This window comes from Harmonia axyridis, chromosome 2, assembly GCF_914767665.1.
Source record: "Harmonia axyridis chromosome 2, icHarAxyr1.1, whole genome shotgun sequence".
Taxonomy (NCBI): domain Eukaryota; kingdom Metazoa; phylum Arthropoda; class Insecta; order Coleoptera; family Coccinellidae; genus Harmonia; species Harmonia axyridis.
Window position 1 is genome coordinate 34,963,399 of NC_059502.1, and position 27,127 is coordinate 34,990,525.

At 34.4% G+C, this 27,127-nt stretch overlaps 1 protein-coding gene across 14 annotated transcripts in view; it reads left to right on the forward strand.

Moving 5' to 3' along the window:
* LOC123673523 (obscurin) overlaps positions 1–27,127 on the forward strand; it is a 124,529-nt gene that overhangs the window by 20,810 nt on the left and 76,592 nt on the right. For 12 of the 14 annotated variants that reach the window (XM_045608047.1, XM_045608052.1, XM_045608048.1 and 9 more), the window contains 3 exons: positions 31–201; positions 1,397–1,562; positions 18,897–18,989. In XM_045608047.1, coding sequence (XP_045464003.1) covers positions 31–201; positions 1,397–1,562; positions 18,897–18,989 — 430 coding nt within the window. Of the gene's footprint in view, positions 1–30; positions 202–1,396; positions 1,563–12,729; positions 12,885–12,913; positions 12,962–18,896; positions 18,990–27,127 lie in introns of those variants that run through there. The other 2 variants (XM_045608056.1, XM_045608057.1) reach the window with 2 other exon arrangements.

The window sequence follows — 27,127 nt, forward strand, 5'->3', positions numbered from 1 at the left end:
TCAATTTCACATATCTCATAATTTTTTCAGAGCTGTTGTGAAAGAACTAGTCGAGACCGAACAGGAGTTCGTCAGGGATCTGGATTTCGTTGTACACAACTACCTCTTTCGTAGTGAATCTAAAAAAGTACCAAAAATAGTAAGAGACAATTTCGAAGTGATATTTGGAAATTTGAAAGAAATAGCTGAATTTCATAGAACGTAAGTATGAATCTAGCTATATTATAGATAATATAGCAAGTTAGAACTTGCTATTATGAATAATACTTGACTTGTTTTGAGTTATAAAGTTAATCAGCATTTCTTACCTACACATTTCTATGAAAGTGGAATTATTTAAAAAAAAAAAACATTTTTAGGGGGTGAAATTTTTTCGACCATTAAGGAGTGGTCTTAAGTAAACATAGTTAAGTAAGCTTATACGGAGGCTTTTTCGTGGAAAGTTATACGATTCCAAGAATGAGAAAAAAACAAATCATTTTTTGAAATTACCTAGGAGTTGAAAGAATGGGTTTTGGTGATTATGTTCTATCGGAAACAAAACAAAACAAAAACGTGACAGCTACTTACTAAATTTTTCAATTCCATTCATACACAATTTTATTTATGTGTCAGAAAACTAATCGTTTCACGGACTCCACACAAGAGTTAAAACCTTTTTGTGATGACAGTAATTTTCAAGACATATTTTTGAACTGAAAAATTTTGTTTCGTTCAAAAGTTCTTTTAAAAAATTCAATAAGGATAGCATTGTGGGTTTTGGTCCTTATACTGTGATTAAAGTAGTTCACGGCCAAGGACAAATTAGGGAAATAAAAGAAAAGGATAAACACTCATTCAATTTATTCAAACCCACTAAGAATGTATGAAGAAGATGATATTCAGATCTAATCGTTTTAAGGGTTGCTGGACACTTGGGTGTGCCGGTCTCGGGAACAGATGTGAAAATCTTTAATCTTCTAGTTGTCGGTGCAAGTGTTGCACATATGTTGTAGATGTAGTTTATCGTAGACTGGTCTGAACTCAATTGGATTATTCGACCTGAAATGCTGATTTTTATGGGCATTCAGGCCGCTTTCCATTCGACCGTTAGCAAGGCCTTTGTACAGATCCCTTAGGGGTGTGGTTTTGATCATTCCAAGTTTTCACACCGAGTTCTTCTGTTTTTAGCATGTTGGTTCGAAATTTAACTCAACTCGAATATTTTCGAGGGAATCGATAGATTCCCTACAGCATGTTTCACCTCTTTGAAATTCCTTCAAATATTCAGTTATCTTAAGAAAGAGAAAAATGGTTAATTATTTCCTCTTCTTTTATTTTTGGTTTATTTATGTTTCGTTTCATTGCTCGCCTATATTTTGATATTCCTGCTGATAAACTTCAATTTTTTCAACAGAGTCCTCATGGAAGGAGTGAGATACTATGAAAATGAACCACATTTGTTAGGTAAAGCTTATTTGAGATTAGAAAGAGACTTCGATAAACATGTCAACTATTGTAGAGATGAACCACAAGCACAAATATTCCTAGAAAATTGTACAGAAGCTAGAGAATATTTTGAGGTAAGTGATTAAAAATATTTATAAGTAGTTTAGAACCGCGACTTAGACAGCGTGAAAGATATTTAAATAACCGAGGCGTTCTAAGCTAATTTCGAAGGTGTACACTCTGTCTTAGAATTGCAGTATTTCATCCCGGAAACACTTATGGAATCATTAGTAATGCATTCAGTGTTTCTTGCCTTATGGGCTGTCGATCTTCATAATGTAGCATCGTGACTTTACCGGAGAATGCTTGGTATTGTATCCCGAGCCGTTGCGATCTTACGAAGGATGCGCAGCACTTGGCGCCATCTCTCAGGGAAGTGGAGAGTCATTACAATCGTTATTATAATTATAAACTTCAAACAATAAAGCATGTGAAGATAAGATCTCAGTATTAGCAGAGGAAATGTAAACGGGACATCATACATTTCAACGTATGATAGAAGAGTACAGATAAAAACCTCAGCTTAGGCGTAGTGATTGGTTTGTATATTGGTCTACGAAAAAGCTGACATATTTATATTGAAGGACTTCTCATTCATCCAAGCAAAATCCTCTCCATCCTTTCTCTTCGCCAAAAGTTGACGACATGTATATTATAATTAAATCTGAGATCAAAAAAGAAAAGAACCGGAAAGAAGTAATTAATGTAATAGTTTCCATTCTATTGATTCAAACTAAGCGACCCATTCTAAAAAAGAATCTGAAACTGAAGATAACTTGTAAACCACCATGAAATTTATAAATTTGACAAGTATTCATCAAGTGGTCAATGATTTCTTCTACATCGCACTCCTATATTGGGTTTTCAATAGAATGCCATTTGAAGAGCATACGAACATAACTGGACGTGAATCGATTTAAAATACATCAAATTTTCCTATGCAGAATGAAACCTGAAACTTTCTCTGAAGGATTAACGAGTTTATTTATTTATTTCTAAAACAGAGACCTCAACTGAAAATCCAATAACGAAGGTTCACAATGATTGAAATATATATAAAATTATTTCAAACTCCATGAGAAAATTATTAAAATATAATATGATATGAATATAATATGAAGCATCAAGCAAAACACCAACAGACAAATGAGAAAAAAAATTTCATAAAAGACGAAAATATGGAGAACAAACATTAATGTTATTTGGAATCAAGTCATGTAACTTCTGAACATATATGTCGACAGCTTTCTCCTGAAAGTTCCCAAACCAAGATTGAAAAAGTCGAGATCATTAATATGCCAGTTGTAAAATCGCATTATTCTGGGGAAAGTTGAATTATAATAGAGATTAGTTCTAGATTTGAGAATCCAAAATAAAGCACTGGTACGATCAGGATACTGTGGTACATTCATCATAAGTGAGCATACAAACGGATAACTGGAAAAAATATTTGATATCTTATACAAGAACCTAGCATCAAGCAGTGCCTTTCTCCCCTCTAGGCTCAAAAATTTCAATTAATGAAATTTTATGGTCTCTAGGAGAGCTGGTTTGATTGAATCTATAATTCAAACTTCTGAAGACCTTTTTTTGAACTCCTTCAATTCAATTCACTTGGGGTAGTGAAGGTTCCAGATTTGGGAACTTAGCGTGCTCTAAGCTGCATCTTACGAGGGAAATATACAGAGTTCTCAATGTGAGCACGTTCTTGAGATTTTTAATTATTCTCAAAACAAAAACAAGCATCCCGAAATTTTTTTTGACAACTGCATTTATATGAAATTCGAAAGACAATTTTCTATCCAATAAAACCCCGAGATCTCTAAAAATATCTACTCTTTCCAACTCAAGTTCGTCAAGAAAAATCACGATCTGATAAAGATTACGTTTCTCGTAAAAGTTTTGTGCTGACATTTTTTAACATTCAATGTAAAATATCTGTCTGAGCAAAAAACGAATAAACGGTCTGGAAGGCAAAAACATCTCCCATATTAACAATTTTCTATAAATTTTTAAATCATCGGCATAAAAGCTATGATGGGCATTGAGAAAACATTCTGAAACATCATTGACATTAATTAAAAAAAGAAGCGGTCCAAGATGAAAACCCTGCGGGACTCTTTACGTGATATCCACCTGCTCAGATGATTGACCATTAACGACCACATCAGTATGTGGTCGTTCTCCACTCCAAGTAAGATGCGATCCATTGAAGAAGCGATCTACTGACCCTAAAATCCTCCAATATTGACATCAAAGTTCCATGGTGCACCTTATCGAAAGCCTTCGCCATATCTGTGTAAAGAGCTTGAAAACCATCATCCATTGACCTTGGTAGGTAATCAACATATGGCGTTGAAGAAACCATGTTGATCTTCGTAAATTCTACTGTTTGACAAATGAAATAGTCTTTCTGTCACCAAGGATTTGAACATCTTGCCAAACTGGTCGAGAATGAAAACAGGTCTATAATTGTTGATGTACTTCTCATTGCCAGACTTGTGTATAGGAACCACCTTGGCCAACTTACACCTGTCTGGAAACAATCCTTCTTTTATGGATCTATTATAAATTATATGCAAAGGTTTCACTAGGCTGGTACCACAGGACTTCATAAAGAAAAAGGGGGAATCAAATCAAGACCGGAGCCCTTGCTGACATTTAAAGCTGTTATTTTGCCTCTATCTCTGCCTCAGAAATGTCATTGAAAAATATGGTAGCATTATTATTTCTTTTTTTTTTTTGTAAATGACAAGGTTATGAGGATTCAAAAAAGGATGAGAAGAATCCACTAATCTCATTTGCTATTGTAATGTCATCGGTGAGAGTTTTGTTGTTGTGTTCTAATACTTGCGGACTTTGTTCATTTCTACTAAATGAACCAGAAAGACCAGAAGTTCTTGGGGTTTTCAATTATGTTGTTTTCAATGGTGGATATATGTTTATTGTAGTCTTATCTTATACATGTTTCACACTGATATTTCTATTCTGAAAAACGTTGATAATACCAAATCTTTTAAACTTGACTTAAAACTTTCTCTTATCAAATTAATATTCTGCTTTGAAAACCGAACGGAGAACTTCTAATTTTTAGACGATCTCTGAGGAACGTTTCGGCTCATAACATCATTCAATAATGAGTACAGAACTTCGATGCATTCATTAATATCTAGACTGACCAATATACCTTCCCAGTAAACTTTTGATAAATCAGTTTGATCCATAGTGAGTCTTATAATATTTATAAATAGAAGGAGACTTATTAGGTATTACCATGCTAAACTCACACCTGATATCCACCTCCAGCACAGGATGATGTAGATATACTCCACATTAAAAGGCAAGTACTGTGACATACACTAATCGATTTCGTATTCCCAAGAACGAAGTCCAAAATTTTACCATTGATGTTACAAACGTGGTTAAACTGAGATAAAGAGTTGTAGGAGCAAAAGTCAGAAAAATCTGTGTACGGGCTTCTACTCAGAACATATGGTTTGAAATCGCCGTCGGCACTATCTGGGGACCATACGTAATCAATAAGGTTGAAAACACCGACGAAGATGAAGGCTTCATTCCCATGATCATCAATGAAAGAAGTAACCGAGTCGAGATAGTTCAAAACTTCGTCACAACTAGAATCCGGCGGAAAATAGCGCTTACATATATAAAAATTTTTATTTATTGAATTCGACACCTGTATCCATAGATCCTCCACAATTGCAGTGTTAGAAATACCAGAAATTGAAGGAGGAGTTGAAATAGAACCAAGAGAAGGCAACGAATCATCTTTTTTCCGGTGATAAATCATTTCTCATAAGGGATGTAGATCCTTGGACAATCAAATTATTGGTTTGAAATGAATGCAAATTATTATATTAACAGCAAGACACAATCATTTGTTGTTGTTAGGAGGGGGATGAGGTCTTGCAGACATGCTTGAAGTATCTGGAGTATTAGTGTGCATGCAAATACAGTGCTGGCAACTCAGTATCTTGGGATGTAATATCACTGTGTTAAAAGGAAATGTCGAAAATCAAACGGAGATAGACAACCTGTTAGCCTCTCCCTTTCCACAAGCAATGAAATTCCAATTAGAAATAAGATGAGTGAAGAGAGTAAATGTCTAACCTCTATAAATCTTCGTCTCTGGTGTAAGTATCATATTCTTATTATGATCTTTACGAAGCATTTAAGTAGAAGGCAGCACTGTACGACGGTCGATTATTTTTTTCATAAAATATAGTTTAACCTCTTTTGGAATGATTTTTTGCAGGTTTTGTTTTTCACGAATATTTTAAAAATATATCAGAGCTTTGTTCATTGTACATATCGCCAATTCTTATGCGAAACATGAAAAGTTTGATGTGAAAATCTCATAAAAATCGGTGGTTGTGAGAGGAAAAATCTATAATTTCGTTTTGAACTAAGCAGTCACGTGGTGGTATTCCCTCTTAAGAACATCGATCTCAGACAATAATTGGAATCGTTGCTGCGCTCCTCCTCCAAACTATTGTCGTAGGTTGGGAAACTATCCTTATCGTTCTCAATACTTGATATACTCTATGTGCAATCACAACAGCATTTTCATTTGTTGATATACATCAGGGTATGATAGAAAATATAAAAGGGTTTTGTAGGCATAGAATTTGGTGATATTTCATTATGGTATATCTTAGTTCTAATTGAAATCTACCAGACCTGATGTACAGGGCAGTTACAGTACTTTCTTTCTTCATGCAATAAAATCCTTTTTCTATCGAGGGGTTTACATAGTCTAATAAAACTTGAAATACAGGATGATTCGGAATGAATGAAATTTCAGATGGTTACCAAGTGACCGCGCCAGATGAATCTGTTGTCCAAAGGACCTGCCTAAACATTGGTTTGATCGGCTAGGGTTCTAAGACATTACTCTTTGTGCTTGGTCCTATAGGTCTCGACTCGACAGTCTTTTTGTGGTGGTTTTTAAAGGATAGTCTTTGTTTCGTCAAACCAATAAAATTGGATAACTTAAAACTTCGAATATAAACAACAATCCTTCTAATTGATCTTGATATGCTTCAAAGTGTTTGGAAATTTTCATATCCTCTTCATGCTGCAGGGAGTGGAGTATTGAACATTTGTTATAAGTTAAATAAAACTTGATAGTAAGCAGAATATTTGAACAAGTTCTCCCAAAAGAAGTATATGTAAAAAATAGCAAATTACGGTTCAACTGTAAAAATACAAGCTAATTAAACGAATTTCAATTTTTGAATGAGTAATAACTACGAATCTTAGAATTTCATTGCCTGTAAAGGAAAATTCTAACATATGCTACGTATTGAGTGTCCGCAACTTTTCATCCTTAGAAAAACTTCAATAATAATTATGAAATGAAAACCAACTTAATTTCCACAAATTTTTAATATTAATACAATAATAGTTTCGCCAACGCTCTATGGCTGCATTTTGTCACATTCATCTCAATTGTGATTATTGCTTCGATTCAGTTTAATTTTGAGAGATGAATTAAAAAAAAAACAGGCATAGACAACTTACTCTATATATAATCAAACACATAAATTTAATTGAAATAATTTCCACGGATTATTAAGAGGAAAGTTTTTCGTCATTCAAATTTATGTTTAATGAGACATATTCTATATATATCGCAATATTTAACGACCGTGAATACTTCAGGATCTATTTTTATCTAGGTAATGTACATGTAGGCAATGGGATCATCATCTCTCGTTTTTAAGGGAGTTCATTATATATTTTATTGGTGTATGGAAATGGAATCATCATAAATTATTGAATTTAACAATAACAATAATTTTTAATTGATTGGAATTAAGATATATTTCAGATAAAATTATCGTTCCGAAGATTTAATTCGATGGTGAGGAATATCAGTCACAAGGAACAGTTGTATACAATTTATTCAATGGCAACGTTTCTGAGCATTTAGCTCCTTCATCAGGCTAAAAACAAAAACCAATTTATAAACAACGGCATGGATCATACAATTAGTGTAGCAATAAAGATAAAAAATACATAAAATGACGTCACTATACAATAATAAATATGAAATATAAACTAGATGACAAAATAACAATGAATATAAATATAAAGCAAAACAACATAAAACAATTCACGCCAGGTCGGCCAAGGAAACAATAAGATTACAAGAAAAAGCGATCTCACCCTAGGAATAACGGTTATAAATCATTCGAATACATCGAAATCATCAAATAAATGTCCATACAATAAAATGGCATTATCAGGATAGCTTAAAAAACCACATCAAATAAGACGTATAAGTATAAACTAAAGTATCAGGCAAGACAGACTGCATTAAAATGTGTGAGACATACCAAACACCCGATTCAAAAAGAAAAACGCACTACCGCGCAATAAAACAATCTACATTAACCTTATTAAGTTAAAATACACCGAACTCAAACTACCAATATCGGTGCGTGTATTCACAGAATCTTTTATTCTCTTGATAAAAACCATTTCTTTAAATGTTCGTAAATGTTCGTTTAAACCAATTCTTTTCTTTATTTAAAATTTTTACATTATTAAAATCAAAGGAGTGGTCATTAATTTTTGCATGCTGTGATAATGCTGTTGCTTCACTACGATTTTTGCGATCAATGATTGCAAAAATTCTGTGAATACACGCACCGATATTGGTAGTTTGAATTCGGTGTATTCTAACTTAATTAATAAGGATAATGTAGATAGTTTTATTGCGCGGTAGTTCGTGTTTCCTTTTGAATCGGGTGTTTGGTATGTCTCACACATTTTAATGCAGTCTGCCTTGCCTGATACTTATACTTATACGTCTTATTTGATGTGGTTTTTTATGCTATCCTGATAATGCCATTTTATTGTATGGACATTTACTTGATGATTTCGATGTATTCGAATGATTTATAACCGTTATTCATAGGGTGAGATCACTTTTTCTTGTAATCTTATTGTTTCCTTGGCCGACCTGGCGTGAATTGTTTTATGTTGTTTTGCTTTATATTTATATTCATTGTTATTTTGTCATCTAGTTTATATTTTATATTTATTATTGTATAGCGACGTCATTTTATGTATTTTTTATCTTTATTGCTACACCAATTGTATGATCCATGCCGTTGTTTATAAATTGGTTTTTGTTTTTAGCCTGATGAAGGAGCTAAATGCTCAGAAACGTTGCCATTGAATAAATTGTATACAACTGTTCCTTGTGACTGATATTCCTCACCATCGAATTAAGATATATTGATTAAGTACATCATTTCAGTTAATCCCTACTTTATGATTGTGGATCTTGAGGTGATAGCTTTACGAGATTCTCAAAGTAGGAGATTATAAAGTATGTTGGATATTTTATAAATGGCTTGATTCACTGATAAAATCATTATAATTCTGTGGTACTTTCACTTCGGATGATTAACTCTCAAGTACTTGGTAAAGATTTTTTTATTTGTGCAGCAACATTTGAATTCCACCTACTTATATGCACTAAACATGACAGTCTTTCCACTCTGAAACCATTAGTGAAAACTGCTCGAGCTTAAAATCGTTATTTGCAGAATTTCAAATACGAGTAGGCGTATTATATTAGTGAAATATTAGGTTTTCGATATTCTTCTTGAATTTTCACTGGTCCTGTTGACGTGATCAAATTTTTACATGAAGTTCAAATTTGTTATTTCACATCTAAATGCAACATTTCATTTCGATCGAAAGCCATCATAAAAACTTTTCTTTACCTTTCCGTGAGTTATCGTGTATACTGCCGGACAGACATAATCGAATTTGGTGACTTTTCGTCATCTTTAAGTTGAACCTTATCGTTTGAGAGTTGAAATTTGAAAATTACAGGTGTTCAGACGGATGGATTGATGCTAGTAGATCTCATAAATGATCGTTTAAATGTAGATTCGTATGAAAAAATTTGGAGCTCAACCTTTTGCATCTTATTGATGATCTAGAGCTTAACATTGTTCATCAGTTAAATAGGTTAAAAGATAGTTTCCCGAATAAATAAATAAATGAGTATGTGGGAATTAATGCCATAGCGACCCCGATCACCGTTAGATCTTTATCTTTGGGGACATATCTTCTTCTTCAAGTGCGAAGGTCTGCAATCATCATAGCTATCCTGACCTGAGGCAGCTGCTTTATAGAGTTGTTTTGAACTGCACCCAAACCATTCTCTCAGATTCTTCATCCATGAAATGCGTCTTCTTTCCATGCTTCTTTTGCATGATACTGTATTTATTGCCACGTACTATGTGCCCGAGGTATTCTCCTAAGCACTTCGATGTTAGTGATTCGATCTTCCCACGAAATTTTCAAAATTCTTTTGTAGGTCCACATTTCGAAAGCGTTGGGTCGTCTGATCACATCTGCATGTTCCCATCATGGGAACATGAATATGGGATATATGAAGAAGCTTATTCATTATGTTGAAATCACATCTCAGCAAAAATTCAAACAAACCAAATAAGAAACCCAAATTTGATCCGCCGAGCAACGAAATCTTAAGTTCGTCGGTTTGTGGCTTGCCTTCAAACCGAAGGTGAACATTACGAAAATATTTTATTGTTGAGGAAGGATATACAGATTTCACAATATATTTCTGGAATTTATTTTTATATTCCTGAACGAATACGAATCGGACATATAATCAAAGGGAAAAAAAGAGTGCAGCTATCTTCTGATTGTCATAGATCTTGTAGAATATTCTGTATTCAGGGATCGACGTCAAGCCGAAATCGGGTAACCGTCATAAAAGTCATCAGAAAAATATAAAAAGATCTGTCATGTATTTTTCGAATTATATTGCAGTTTTTTCATTCGAGAAGAATTTTTTTTACTTTTTCGGCTACCTAAATTTACTTTCAGCAATTTAATTTTTTCTATGTTATCCTGAATAGTGCTTCTGTAACGTAACCATTAATTTTAAGCTAATTGCTCCAGCTCGGAAGATTATGTCACGTTTTGCCGAACCAATTATTCAAAATTAATATTTCGTCCAATTTAAACTGGCTCTACTAAAAAAAAATTACACCACAATAGTTTGGCGTGTGACTTTTAAAAAACAGTGTTCAAGGTCCTAATACTGTGAAAGCCAATCACGCGCAATTCTGATTTTGTCGATTCCGTTCCGCTAATTTCGATGTCAAAGATGCACCATGCACTGGAAGACCAATTGTCAAAAATGTCGATAAATGCATAGACATTGTCGAGTCCGACCGTCATGTTAGCACTGTTTCGATTGCTCAAGAGCTAAAGATTGTAGAAAAAACGTTCGGAAACATTTGCTCAAGAAGAAGTTCGATTTATGGGTACCACACGAATTAATGGAAATGAACCTCATGGACCCGATTTCCATCTGCGAATCGCTGTTGAATCGCAACAAAATCGACACATTTTAGAAGTGCTTGTGATGATTTACGACAACATCAACAGGTAGTTAATTTTAGAATTAAAAACCTCTGTAACTCACCATGTTTATTTATGTTGAATAAACATTATTATTATTATTATTATCAAGCTAAAGCGGTCGTGGTCGAAACGCAGTGATCTGGCAGAAACGGTGGATGCGTGTGTAGTGGGATTGGCAAAGAATTATCTACTATAAGCTGCTTTCCTACGGCGCAACTGTTAACTCGGAACTGTTCTGTCAATAATTGGACCATCTGAAGGAAGCATTCGCCCATACGAAAGAAATTATGTTCGATCAGAACAACGACAGGCGACACACATCTATAGTGACACGCTACAAGTTCTAAGAGCTTGGTTGGAGGTTCTTAGGCATCAACCTCACAGTCCGGACCGGGCAACAAGTGATTACCATCTATTCTTGTCCATCGCGAACAATTTTTCTGGTGAAAAATTCGCTTCAACAGAGGCTTGCAAAAATCACCCGTCTTAATTTTTAGGGACGAGAGGCATAATGATATTATCTACAAAATGGCAACAAGTTATCGAACAAAACGATGCATATTTGACTTACTTCGTATCATTCTAACTATGGTAAATAATGCCTTGGTTTCCATACAAAAATAATGGATTTTCTTTTATTATAACTTATATAGGTAAAACTCACCGTACTACGGTAGAGTCAACATCCACGATGGAGGGAGGAGGTGTATTTGGCAGATATCAATGTGTGCCAAAATTGGCTCGGCAAAACTTTGGGATGTGCCGCAAAGAATTTACAGAGAAATGTGGTTTCAGACTATGCCTCTCAGTTAGAGAATATCTAAATGAAGAATATTCGGGCAAATGGATAGGGCGGTCTGGTATCATCTCGTGGCCAGCCCGCTTACCTGATTCAAATTCTTTAGATTTCTTAGAATAGTGGAAGAAAAATGTAAGCCGATTGGATATGATGCTAAGCTTCGGGAGATAATTGGAAGCAGTTGATTTCGTCAATAACGCAAGATTCGCCTGTCTTATCTCCCGATTTTTTCAGAGAAGATGTCATTCATGTATTGCGGCTGAAGCAAGGCAGTTTGAACATCTTTTGTAAATTTGTTGAATCTAATAATAAAAGGAAACGGAATTTATTTTATAAAATCTGTTTTTTGTCCAATCTTAGAAATAATGTAGTGAGCGATATACTATTTTAGAATCCTTAGAATTAAATGCGCTAACTTTTAAAGTCACTCGCCAAACTGATGTTGTACAATTTATTATAGAGTCGGTTGAAGTTGGGCTGAATATTAATTTTGAGATTTTGATTCGACACTATCTTCCAAGTTGGAGCAGTTGGCTTAGAATCAAAGGCTACAGTTTGCAGATTCACTATTCAGGATAACATAGAAAAAATGAAATTGGAAAGAAGTAAACATTTGTATAGCAACAGGAGTTCAAAAATCATCACAGGTTGTGCATTTTCTCGAATAAAAATGCAATATAATTCGAAAAATACACGACATCGTTTGTTTTTTATATTTCTCTGATGAAAATTATGTACTCTATTACCTGATTCCGGCTTGTCATCGACTTCTGGGAAATCCTTTAATTTACTATTCTGTCGTTACAACAGTCAGAGCGCAAACCTGAGTCCCAACAATACCAACAGGATTAATCATCAGTAATCCGGCCGTTTCCACCCACAAAACCCGAAATATCGCAAAAATGGAGGATGTAGATGAAATTCAGAAATAGAGCATCGAATTGATGACGCTATATCGAAGTAGTGCAATGAGTCCTTTACGGCGGGCGTATCTATCTTTAGCCCATGCCGCGAGTTAGACTGACTCGCAATTTTCACATTCTGTCCGAGTTATGACCAACTAGTTTTGTCCGAGTTCGCAAGGTGAATCAGTGCGACCACCCCGCGCGAGTATTTGTGATCTAGTTCTAGTGGATATACCCCCGATCCACAGGTAGGATCATAGAAGTGTCAGTACCTACTAAAGGCCGACATGCCGAAGCGCGGCCAACAAGTTGTTGGATTGAACAGGTATCGGATTACCTTGATTCGAGGATATTGCCAAAAGCGACGCTTCTTTCGTCCTGATTTCTTATTTAGCGTTTGGCCTATTGCAATGTTATCCTCGCAATCGAAAGGATTCAATTCAGAGTGAACTACGAAAATGACTTTAACATAGTATTAGAAAAGAAACTGTTAAGATGATTCTTGAAGGCCATCCTGCCCCAGTAACTGAAGATGAAATACGAAGAATAAACGCGAGGAAAAAGACGTCATTTCATAAATCTCGTGCTAGCGTTCGTTTGGAAGTTTTTTTGATGACGAATCACTTGACCGTTAAACGATATCTCAAAGTTGGTTCAAAACTTCAAAAAAAATATTGATTGAAAAAATAATTACAGAATCTTTCCCAAACCTTTTTTTGGCACACACGTGTACTTAGAATAACATCAGGTATTATCATAAAGTTATTAAATTTTCCTTCAAAGGTTAGCTTAAGGGCGCATACTATCTTTCTCACTGAGTTCTTCAAAGCAGATTCATTATGAATCTGTGCGGAAATCGCTTGATAGATTTTTCGAATTTCTGCAAGAAACCTTTGTATGGCAGTTACTGTATGGTACTTACTGATTTTTTTCACGAAAAAATTCATAGGTGTTGTTTTATAATACTTTGAAAATTGAAAGGCTTTTCAATTGTATCCCATTTATTTCAATGGTGAATTTCAAAATTTTTGGAATGTTTACATTTTGAAGAAAAACTACAGGATTAAAAAAAAATATACGTTCCTGTGTATTTCAGTTTAAATATTCTGGATATTATCAAATGGAAAACTTACCAAATAAGTGAGCGATGAATGACAATTGGCTCAAAGTAGTGTTAGAAATTCCGTGATAATGAAAAAATTTCTAAATTCATAATTGAAATGATAGGAATCTGATTGAATAACCTTTTAATTTTCAGAGTGATATAAAGCAAAAGCTATGAATTTTGTTTTCAGAAAAAAATCAGTGAGTTTATTCTAAAATGCCATACGAAGATTTCTTGCAAAAATTGAGATAATCGATCAAGTGATTTCCTCACAGATTTAAAAAGAATCTGCATTGAAGAACCTAGTGAGAAAGATAATGTAGAGCCTTTAAAGGATTTGTGTTGAAAATTGAATCAATTCATAATAAAAAATACTTCGAGTAAAGCTATCAATCACTGATGTTTACATATTAATATGGGTGATAGCTAACTCATCTGTTGATTTCCTTTTTCGAAAGAATTGATATTACGCTAAACCAAATTGAGAAATATGAATGTTTTGAAATAGACTGAAAACACTCCTATCAATTATTGATTACAAAAAAGTCTTTCGCAGAGATGCAATACAGTTATCTATTTTTTCCAATGTGACTAAGAGACTAAAATGTTTTCAACAATAGAATTCTAAAATTCGAAGAACAATATTCCTGGCACTCCTGAATTGAGTGACTAAGAGTTTGTGAGTTGAGCGAAGACTTAGTTGCTTTACCACAATTTCAATTCATCAAACTGATAGTAGATATTGGTTTTTTTTATTTATTCCGAAAATTTTGAAAAGGTGTTTCATGCAATTTGAAAACTGATATTTCGAATTTTCAACAGAAGCTTAAAGGAACTTTTTTCATCTTTTATTATTTATTTTCACAAAATTCTTTGAAACATGAACATAACCATATTCCATATCTTATACACCTTTAGGAACTTTGCGATCATTAATTTCAATTGAACAATAATTATTTCGTATTTAAAATTGTGTGTTGGATATTTTTCGAGCAATATTTTTAATCAAAATCCAAGAAAGTAGCTTTTTTAGGAATGATTCAAGAGGAAGGAGTATTACCATTGTTCATTCTACATTCAATTAATATTGACTAAATTTCAAGGTGATTTGGGATTTAAATAATTCAATCACAATAACTGTGTTAACACCTTACTTCAATTTACAGAATATTTACAAGTATCTAACCAACATTTAAACAACTAGATTGTTATCTCCACAAGCAAAAAGCTATGTTGCACCAAATAACATGTTTTTTTTTTGTTTCTGAAGATGATAATACCATTAGAAAACGTTGGGTACGCTTTCAAATATTATGTGGATCGAAGTATGGTTGCTACAATTTCAGTAAAATAATAAGTTCTCTGTGAATTCGAGAAACTTCACAGTTGTGTTAGAAACTGGATCAATAATAGAAGCAAAACTCCTTTATATCCCTCTTATCATTCATCATTTTCAAGAAAACTCTGGACGGTAGAAAAAGGATTTTCTTACTTTTTACTTTTGGATTTGACACAATTTAAAACGTTAACCGAGGGAATTTCAGTTTCAGGAGAAAATTTTTTTTCTTTGAACATATTATAAGGTTTATTAGTGGAAATAAAGAATCTAAAACAAAAATTCATTTTTCTTATATATAAAATATAATATGAGTTCTGATATTTTAAGCCATTGTGAAAGTTCAGTTAAAAATAAATCAAATTTGAAGCAGTATTGACCTCCTTCTTCTTGAAATAGAGTGAAACATCTTTTGTTCTATAATTTAGTTGAATCAAATTAAAAATTATGTTATTTTCTTCTAGAATAATTTTGGTACATATCATTTGAGGGAACTTTGAGCAGTTCTCATAAAATAATGACAATATTCCATTTCATTAAGAAAAAATAATTGAGATTTTTGTAACTCCATTATAACGTGAATACTCAACAGAGTATGAGTTTTTCGAAATGAGGGCTTTGTAGAACGACTATTTATTACTACTTAATTCTCAGTTTTTCGATTGAATAAGTTATATTTGAGCCTCATTATTCAGTTTTTTCTCAAATTTTTGAACTGCGGGTTCTAGAATTTTCTTTGAAGGAGCCTCTGTTATTCCTCTAAGGCATCCGTTCGATTTCATATGAAATCGTATTTTTGAACTTAAAATCACCTTGTCCAGTTTATCATAGGACATTTTGTCGATTTCCCTGAATTATTTAGCAGTATCGAACTCTATAATAAAACGACGACGCAGTTCTTAAAAGCGCATTTGAGTACCTATTTGTATTTTCATAACTAGTGTAGAATGCCTTTTCGGTTTCAATGAAATAGTGGTATTTTCAATAAGAAAAAATTTTTTTGTCAAAAATGTGTCTTGTTTTACTGACTTTTTGCCCCTACAATTTGGCACCCCGGCAAAATGTCTGGTATGCCGGTCCTGGCGGCAGCCCTCCTAAATTTATTCAAATGAAACTATCGCTGATGCTTTCATCTCATTTTAAAAGAATTCAATTGCAATGCGGCTTCCTCTGATTTAAACTATCAAATCTTGGGAAATTTCGAACTTGGCACCAAATTGTAAGCAACGTCCTAGTCTTTCATTCTGCCAAAAGCTATTTAAAGTGAACTGGACTGATTATCTGGAAACTGAATGAGCCATTGCATGAAATAAGGCGCCAGATACTATATGAATCAATTTAAGTCAATAATTATCTGTGGTCGATTGATTACCTCATAATCTTTTTTGAAATTCGATTTGTGAACATGAAATTAAACATAACATAAACTGAAATATGTAATCAATTAGTTGAAAGATATGATCTTATACAGAGTCATTCATCCAACTCAAATTGATTAGATCATCATATAAAACTGAAAAAGACATCCACCTGAAATATTCGATGGAGTTATTTCCAATATGATTTCACTACAATGCAAGCGTCAATGACATCAACATTGGTTTTTTATTGGAGTATCCTATTCATATTTTCATTTATTAAATGTGCGTAATATTCTGTTGCTATTACTACCTATTCCTATTGTCTTTGCTTATCAGAAGATCTCTATTTGAAAAATCTATAACTTTGTTTTTGTCAATATAATGACCAATGCTATTTTCATAGCATTTCAATAGTTCTTCTAGTTTCTAGTTCATTATTGGCAAAAATGAATTCATATTATCCAACCATATAATGAAGCAAGAAAAACCAATTGTGTGCACTTCCATAAATTCATGATAAATCAGCTTGAACAATGAAAAATTATCACAAAACACAAAAATCATTTTGTTTTATATTTCTGTCTATTATCTACACGCTAATATTCGAAACTACTACAATATTCTATTCAATTTCCACAGTAAAATTTACATAAGATTGGTGAAATACTATATCCGATGGAAGTGTAGAAAAAAGTTTCAAGATAATCTCTCATACGAGCAAAGACGCGAGTATAAACTAGTTTCTTATAATAAACCTAGGTAATCGTTCGAAGAAAAAAAAATGAACCCACCCCCTAAGCTTTTTTCCGATTTTCGGAGTTATTTAAATGAAATTTGGTGCAATAATCGGTTGCTATATGACATTATTCTTCCAGCTTCAGAACAGAACCCATTATTTTTGAAATAATATATTGAAAATTTGGGGATATAAACTCAAGAAACTGGCAACATGTGTTGCTATGATTATTCTGCATAGGTGCAATACTTTTTTCCATAAAATTCCAGCTCTTGAAGTGCAGGAATAACGAATATTTAAATATTCCAGTTTAGATATAACTATCGTAAATATAATAGGTCTTTAAAAGTCTCTGTCGTGAAACTAGATTGCTCTGATCTTATTGGATAAACTGAAATATCTTCAAATTCGCTCACTTGGCTCTTCCAAACTCTGTAGAACTTTATATGTTTCTTTGTGATGGAAAATCATACGAACAAGGTTTCCGAAATCATTTCCTAGTCCGGTGCTCGAACTGCCAACCATTATGGGAGGGTCACTGACCAAATGTCTGGATTTTCAAACTTCACCACATATATAGGGTGTATCATAAGTAATCGTAACTATTTCGTCTATAGAATTTTGATCCCGAAATATGGAGATTTTACCCAAATAATCTAGATGAAATGTGTCTTCTGTTTGAATATAAATGGTGTTTTACTTCAAAATTCATAACTATTTGTGCCTCGTACACTAAAACTATACTATTTTTAAATTCGGGAAGAAGTATAGGTAGTATAAACCCTACTGAATTATACTTAATAAACGTCTCTGGCTACCACCAGGGGCATACGACCGAGGCAAGTGACTTGATCCACCCTTAATTTTACGTCACTGGCGAAATTGCAATTTTATCACTATTTCTTTAGAAATTTTGGGGTTAATATGAAGCTATAAAATTATTTCGGTGTGTTGGATCTCACTAAGCACATTTTGCGCAAATTGAACTTTAATCAAAATAATGGTGCAGTTCCATGTTGAACCCTCGAGAAAAAAACGAATTAATCGCTATGAATGAAGAATACGATATATCCATAGAAAGCTTCAGTAAAATTGCAATGCAGTCAGTGGCTAAGATTTTTGTGTTAATCAATCAATCGTTTGCGAAATGATTATTTAGCATAATTTATTAGGGTTTTACTATTAAGTACCTACACTTTTTGCAGAATATGAAATTTATAAGTAAACTAGTTTTTTTTAATAATTTATAAATTTTAAAATGGCCTATCTCAAAAAAGAGTCCATATTTCATCTTGTTGATTTTGATTGAATCTATAGCTGAAATATTTACAATTACTTATGATACTCCCTTTATATGTGATACTTGCATCAAGATGTTGATTATCGCCGTTCGTTATTGTCATTGCCAAAAAATTTAATAGCATATTTTCACCTTTCTGTCTCAACTATGCCAATTCATACCAATCGTTTGATTCACTGAAACTGTTACGCCATGATGTTCAAAACACATATCGAATTCTTGAACGACATTTTATTTGGCACGGTTAGCAGACAGAAACAACAATCGTCGGATACAGTTTATCCGAAATCCAATTTATCCATTTCAATAATATTTCTCTTCCTTGGCTCATTTGAGATCGGCTCTACAAAAATACGAGGACAAATGTGCCGATAATTCTCTGTTGATGTTCATTATGATCAAATGTTTTCTGTTTATTTCAGGGTCTCTCCCAACGACTTGGCGACGATAAATCGCTCTCCGAACATTTGAAACTTCCGATTCAACGTATAAACGACTATCAACTTCTTCTTAAGGTGAGTTTTGTACTCTTACTAAAAGAAAGCTTCGAACGAAGCTTGTAAATGGTTGATATACCAACGTCTTCATTGAAATCAGAAAAAGACTCATCGAAATCCATTTTTTTATTCTGAAAACTTGATTTATATCTTATATATCATTATTTATACTATTATTGAACATTGATTAAAGTGGAGGTAGGTAATACCTATGCACTCAATTAAAAATCGAAAAATAATTAGTATTCTGCAATAAGAAAGTAAAAAAAGAGAGAGGAAATGTCTTCACAAAAGCACTTCACCTCAGTCTATCGTATGAGTTTTTGAACGCGTTCACTAAACCAATATTCATCAATTCATCGAGGAGGCGATTCCAAGCTTCGAAAATTCGGTTTTCACTCGTTTTTTTCGTGGCCTCGAAGGTTATTCCGGTTCAAAACGAACATATACCGAGTTCCACACAGAAGAAACCGTGCATCGCTCGAAAGGCCACTATCAGATCTCCCCCAGCTCGCCGATCCTCGAAGCTGGTTAGTCCAAATAGTCTCAGTCTAGTAGGGTAGTCAGGTCGATTGGTGGTCGGAAATGAAATTCTGGTGCAGCCTCTCTGCACTCAAGAAGGTGCGAGTCGGCTCTCAGGGTGACCCACCAAGCCAGGTTAGCCCGCGTATTCCAGAATTGGCCTCACGTTTGTTGTGTACAATAACTTGGCGATCTACATATTGCAACCACGGGAATAGCGCTAAATAAGATAGGCAGTCCTCTTGGCCCTATTGCAAATTTTCGTGATGTGCTCTAACCAGTCTAATTCACAATTCACCACCACGCCAAGGTATCAATGGGTCCTGACAACGGCAAGATGTTGTCAATGTGCATGACGCAACATTTCTCCAGGTTGACAGGCAACAACCACTCTTAGCCCACCCAGCAATACTATCCAAATCAGTTTGCAGCTTATTAAACATCACAGATGGAAATGTCGTACAAATAGCGTCGTTACCGAACAGGAGGCATCTGTAGCTGATCAATATGGAAAGATCAGATGAATAGAACAGGAACGTTCCGAGAACCGATCTTTGTGGAACTCCACTGTCGTCCATCCTGAGTAGAAAAAGCGTCGCTAACTCTCACTGAAGAAGTACTCGATCCAAGAAAGCAAAATACCCCGAATACCTGGAATAAACTGGAACATTTACCAATTTATAGATGAGACGACGGTGGGGAACCCGGTCGAAGGGTTAAGCGAAATCTAAGTTCACGACGTCAATCGGTATACCTGCGTCCAATGACTTACTCCAGTCATCAGTCGCCACCAAGAGGTTTGTCAGGGTTGAGTGACCAGGAAGGAAACCGTGTTGCTCGTTGGGGATCAAAACGTTAGACCCAGCAAATTCCAGGATATGGTCAGCAATTATCTCTTCCAAGACTTTGGAGACCGTGGATACGAGGCTTAACGGCTGGTAATTTGAGTGGGAAGTATTATCCCAGTTTTGTAAACGGGTGTAACAATTGCTGAATGCCACTCTGAGGGCAAGGATGATATGAGCAGAGATTTTTTGAACGATAGGAAAAGCAGTTTTGCACGTGCACTTGCACATCGCGATAGAAGAAGGCAGGTAATCTCAGCAGCTTCTGGTAGTAACCTGCCTTCTTCTATCGCGATGTGCCAGTGCACTGCATTCGCGGCAGAAAGATGCAACGAGGCTTTTAGTCAATAGCACTTCATCAATGGTTGGAAGACAACGAGCAGTATGCAATGGTGGGAATGAAGATATCCGTTTGTCGGTGAAGTGGGAGGCAAATGTTTCTGTCAAAACCTCGACAGATTCGGCGTGATCATTGTACAATCTTCCAGATGCGTCTTTAACCAGTGGAACGGATACTTTGCCGTCAAATGAGTTTCTTCTTCGTTTTCATCTTCGGAAAATATATCTGGCCAAATATAAGACTCCAAAGCCGCAGAAACTCCCTCATAATCTACCCTATTGAGGATCTTAACTTTTTTCTGGATGGATAGTAGAATTGCTGCTCAGACTTCAAGATTATGATTGCATATACAGATTTGGAAAATGCATTAGGAAAGACTGGATATTTAACCTTATTCCAGCGAATAATCATGGTCCAGTGGAATGGTGCAACAATCAAAATATCTGTGATATCGAATAAATAAGTTTACTCTCTCAATGGCGAATTGGAGATGGGCAGTGCTGTGGCTTGATGAACACAATTAGTCGGATTATTTGTTACACCATATCGATTGAAAATAAATATAATTTCCTGTGTGAAAATGATAACTCGGGTTCATATTCGCCATATCTCAATATTAATTGGAGAAATGAAATAAGACACTTGACTATTCGTTCTTCCAGTTGTTTTTTCAAGACAAGTGTTTTATTTATTTTCTTTTATCAATATTGAAATTATGTTTCACCAAGTGATAAACGGGGAATCAATTTCGATTCACCATATATGTGTTGATAGTAAAATAAATCTTACGGAAGTGAGAAATATAATATATGTGAACAAAAAAACAAATTTTAAAAATGCCAAATCGAGGATCGACAAATTCGAATTGAATTTTCAAATAATTCACCTTGTTGAGCCAAGCAGTAGCTAAATCTGTTATAAAGAAATAATCTTATATCTCTGAACAGATTCGGTATATTTGCTATTTTGGCAGAAATTTGGATTATTTTGAATACTCGTCATTCTATCAATTTCTCGCCCATCATTCAATCAGACCCCAAAGAAAAAAATTATTGGGAGATAAATCTGGGTATTATTATTATTATATTGCAACTACTATATTTTTTATATAAAGTGTAAATTTAATCAAATGTGAATTACTGGCTGGAAGACTTCGGTCGATAGCCATTTGATATGTAATCAATAAAGTTCTCTCTTTCTCTCTGGGTGATCTGGAAGGCCATCTGATCGTGGCCTTTGTAGAAATGACATTGTCCAAGAAACAAGTCTTCATGGGCGCCCGCAGAAATTTTTCTCAGGGGGGGCAAAACGAAAATTATTGGAAAACGATAAGACGTCCATGATTGTCGTAGGCGATATTAGCATTCCGTTTCTTTCTATTTCTGTATTTATATTCATGAGTGGGGGAAGGACTGTGCAAAATAAAAATTATGAAGTTTTCCACTTCAAAATTTTTTTTAAAACATCAACAACATAGGGTGATGTAAAATAATACGGTAACTCTTTTCAAAACGAGTCACATTCAATGAAAGAATTTATAAAATAATGAAATATAAAAAATTTGGAGAACGGAATGAAATAATTATTATAATTGCTGATAAAGAAAAATCAACGAGTAATAACGAAATAAAAAAAATATACATATATGCTCGATTAAACTATGTTTATAAAAATAATGAATGAATAATAATAAATCTTGAAATATACACTAAATGACGCAAACAATAAAGTTTAAAACTTGATACTAAAATATTATTCAAAATAACACAGAATTGCTCCAGATTGTAAAAACAATAAATAAGTATATTATCAAAATTAACAAATCATAAATTGCATAAAACAACTCATAAAAACAATATTAATTCTGAAGACAAAATGCTCAATCGCTATACAACAGAGTAGGCATATTTTATTCTAAACTGAAATTTAATTCTGCACAAAGTGCTGAAACTACGCTCTATAGTACAAGTAGTACATGGAAATGTAAGGGGAAGAATGAGGCATTCTTTGATAGCAGGAGAAAATTTACATTGTCCGATAAGATCTTCAATTTTTATGTTTTCATCCATTTGTGATTTAGATAAATACTCATTCCAAATGTTCAATTCACTTTCTAAATTTTCAATGTTATACATATTGCCGACCTTAGATGCGAAAGATTCAATATCTAGTAATTTTGAATTCTTTGGCAAAAAATTGAACAAAGAAAAAGGCATTATATGTTTTTTCGAGAATCTCGCTTCAAGGGCTGAAATCAAATAATCAAATATGGGATGAATATAGATTTTTTGAAGTGATCTTCAGCTGAATCTGCCTCATGATTAGATCTGTACATTTGTCTACGGCAAATTCGTGGTTTTCCAATCTCTATATGGAGACTCCGAGCAATAGATGATGCTTTCGAAAAAAATTCTGTGAAGCATGCATCATCTGAGCGATGTTTTCCACATATTTCTATAATTAAATTTATGACGGTGAAAATCTACAAAATTAATAGAAACACCTTGTAGTGTATATTGGTTCCAAAATATTTGAATATTTACTTGCTACCGTCAAACAAATCACAAAAGTGAAAGAGTTTATTGCAGCCCATAACTGAGCAGCTCTTTTTGTTGTTGAAGAATTCATTGAAATTTTTCCAGATTTTATAGCAAAGAGAGTTTTGAATATAGTATTGAAGTTTTCAGCGAAAACTCACAAAGATTTATATTTAGCAGACCAACGAGTTTCACAAAACAAAGGAATATTTGGAATCAGATTTCTTCTTAAGGTACTGTCTCGAAAAAAGACTATGTCATTAACGGTGCCAATGCATTTTACGAATTTCATTCATTTTACTGATCTCAATTATTACTAAATTCAAACTATGGGAGGCACAACGGAAATAAATTTCTTTTTTGTACTTATCTCTATTAATATTTTGAACCTTGAGAATTTCACCAGCACCAGCCATTATTGAGCATTCAACATAACCTTGTGCTACAAGTTTGTGCAAATTCAAACCAGCTGCGTTGAATAAATGGATCTCTTAATCTTTATCTCCAGCGTCTACTCTGAATTTCAAAAGATCACTAAAATTTCCAGAGTTCTTGTTGTTCTCTCATATAGGCATATCGTGAGCAAAAAACTATTGTTTTTATAATCTGTGAATTCTTTTTCTATTTTCTGCAGCAATTTTTTTCTTACCTTCATCTATTAAAGACAATAGGAGAGTATATATAAGATGGATTTTTAAAAAATTGACACGCATGGATTGCGTTCGGTTCCACGATTTTTATTCACCTAAGAAGTGCTCAACGCGCCTAAGAAAGTTTTAAATTCAAAAAATACCTCTGCTGATTATGGATATGTGTATAGTACCTATATTATGGATATATGTATAGTAATTCCATTGAAAACCGGAAAATTGTTGTGAATCCATTACTTTACTTTTTTTCCTTGCCCTTTGGATTGAGAAAGTAATATTGAGTGGGTTGTGCGGAAAAATGAGGCAATCAAAATCTCAGGGGGGGCCATGGCCCCCCCTGCCCCCCCCCTGCGGGCGCCCATGCAAGTCTTGAGATATTGTGTGACATCTCTCGCGTTGTGACTTTGACAGCCATCCTTTTTGAACCAGACATCCTCGAAATTAATTGGTAGCGATCGAACAGTCCAATAATTTCATTCTGTAAAAGTTTGTTTGGTGGTTATGATGTAATTCCGTAGTATTCCTTTCCAAATATTGAGTTTTTGAGGAGACTGAGTAGGTACGCACAGAAATACTTAGATGTTCATTCCTCCTAGGTCAATATCTTTCTACTAATCGGTTATGTTTTCTATTTGAAGAAACGATCATTGCACGGGCGTAGCCAGGGGGGGGTTTGGGGGTTCAAACCCCCCTTGAATACTCAATTATCCTCCTGACATCAGGACGTATGTCCTTCAAAATATTAAAATTATTTCGACATCGGAACCTTTCATCGCCAGTTGGCTAATATCCAGCCTGCTGTGGCTTCTTTCTGCTCTTCTTCATCTATTGATTTCTCCCTTCCTAGGATTGCTCTTCCATCCTTTGACGGACATATCGAACAATAATTCCAATTCATCGCTTTGTTTTATTCACATGTGGATAAAAATAGTTCCCTTCAGGAAATTCAGAAATTTCACTTTCTCAGGTTATCAATCACTGGTGGACCTATTGCTGTCTTTGCGGGTCTAGAGCTAACTGCTCACCAAGCTCTACAGGATCGGTATCAAAACAATCGACGTTTACCTGTCATGTATCTCAACCAGATATTGACCTTGACCCAGCTAGTTCTTGAACACAGCTGAAAAGTTTCGTCATCAGTCATCGCAATGCCATCCACACACTTAAAACATTACCAATCACCGATTTGGCTGATTTTTGTTTTGTTTTCTCTTCCCTCCCGAACTTAGATACCACTACCGCATAATTTTTGAAAACCAGTTGTCATCCGACTGTTTCCCTTCTCCTGCGGAGTTGCCTAAGAACTTACGAACTCACCTTAAGCAAGTTTTGGAGAGTGCTTCGCCGATACTCCCATGCTTAGTAATTCGGCCATTACATATACGAACTTCAACCAGACCTCCTCAGGCATTAACTTCTCAGGTAGCTGTTAGCTGTTTGTTCTGCCAGGTTGAGATTTCATTAGACAATGTTGAGAGTTCTACTGCTCAACGTCGATCATATGTTGTTGACAAAATCTTGTCTTGAGATTGCTTGTCGACATATCATTTCATTACAAAATTTGGGTCTTCTTAATCTTACCACATTTGCGGTATGCGCCACCATACAATTTTGCACTTTCATCGTCCACGTGCCGAGAAGAACTTACAACCTTCAGCAACCTCATCATCTTCAGACACCACATCAGCATCTTCTCCAGTTAGTCATGAATCACCTGCACGCTCACACTCTTCCTTGTCTTCTTCATCAAAATCATTATGAGTTATAGTTGTGCATAGCTACTTACTACAAGCTGTACTCATTAATTTGTATATATTTAATCCCACAGGACCCTATCAGCGATTCAAATCATTTGTAATAATAATAATAATAATTAGTCACCAGAAAGTTGACGATCATCCAGGTCATTTGCAAGAACAGTACGAGTGATTACTGCGAAAGACATCGTTACATAATCTTATCTCTCCTTCTCGCCTCTTTTCCTCTAGGTCATATCCTCGATCAGTTTCAACTCAAAAAGGCGAAACCGATATTTTGTATACACTTTTCACTTTGAGCATCATCTGCTACTTGTAATCGGTGAACAAAGACTCATATTTGACTAGTTCCTGACCAGTTTTATTTAGGTTGAAGCTATCCTTAATAATTCCCGTCCTTTGTCTTTCATCTTCTGATCCATCTGATGTCGAGGCTGTTATTCCCGGCCACATTAATCTTCCGTCCTCTAAGATACTTCTCCTTATCCAAGTTGAAATATTATACGATAATATAAAAAGATTATTGGTCATAAGTATTATCTCAGTTAAGAAAACATTTATTATCGAATTAGAATCTGAAAAATAGAATCTAGAATATTAAAAGTATAAGCCCTTGGAAAGTTGAGTGACCTTTTGTCACGTGTACCTTTAATCTGACGCTCATTTGTCGTCTTTTCCTTTCTTCCACTTGTTCCTACAATTATCACACCCATAGCATATTGTTATTTTGTCGGCGGAGCATTGTAGGTTTCTCGGTGCTCCATCTTGAGTTGAAATTCATGTAGATACGTGAATTTCAACTCAAGATGGAGCATTTATAACGACTGCACATGCAAACTAGTTGAGAAATGTTGTTATACGGTTGCAAACTATTTTCGAAAATAGTCTGATTTATATGTGTTTTTTTAATATGTCTCAAGGGATCAATAAATTATTGTTATTCCCGACTCTAACCTATTCCTACCCGTAGAAGAGAAAACTCTCCACGCATTCAGCTATATTATTCCCCGCTGAGGGGAACATTCACTCAATAAGGATATTTAAATTATCAAAAGGATAGATCTCGGTTGTATCCTGTCCTTGTGGTCTTTCTGGTCCTCGTCGAGCGTCTGGTCCTCTTCCACGTGATCCCGCCGAACTCGGACATGTCCGTCGCCGACTAGGAATCTTCTGACCGTTCTTGCAGTATCTGAAAGAACAGCTTCTTGCATGATATTACATATATACTGAATACGTCCTAGTGGTTGATATTTCTCTCGAGTTTTTTTGGGTAGTATTCCAGATCTTGAGATGCTTATTGGAATATCTCTCGTTGATATCATTTTTCCACTCATTATTATTATTATTATTATATCAGAAGATGAACATGCATAACAACGCATAATCTATTCAGACGTTTGTATATAATATTGAGTTCATAATACTTGACATTGACGGTGGGCGTCTTTGAAATGGGTCAACATTCGCTATTTCAGTTATTCTAAATTTATCTCTACCTACAAACT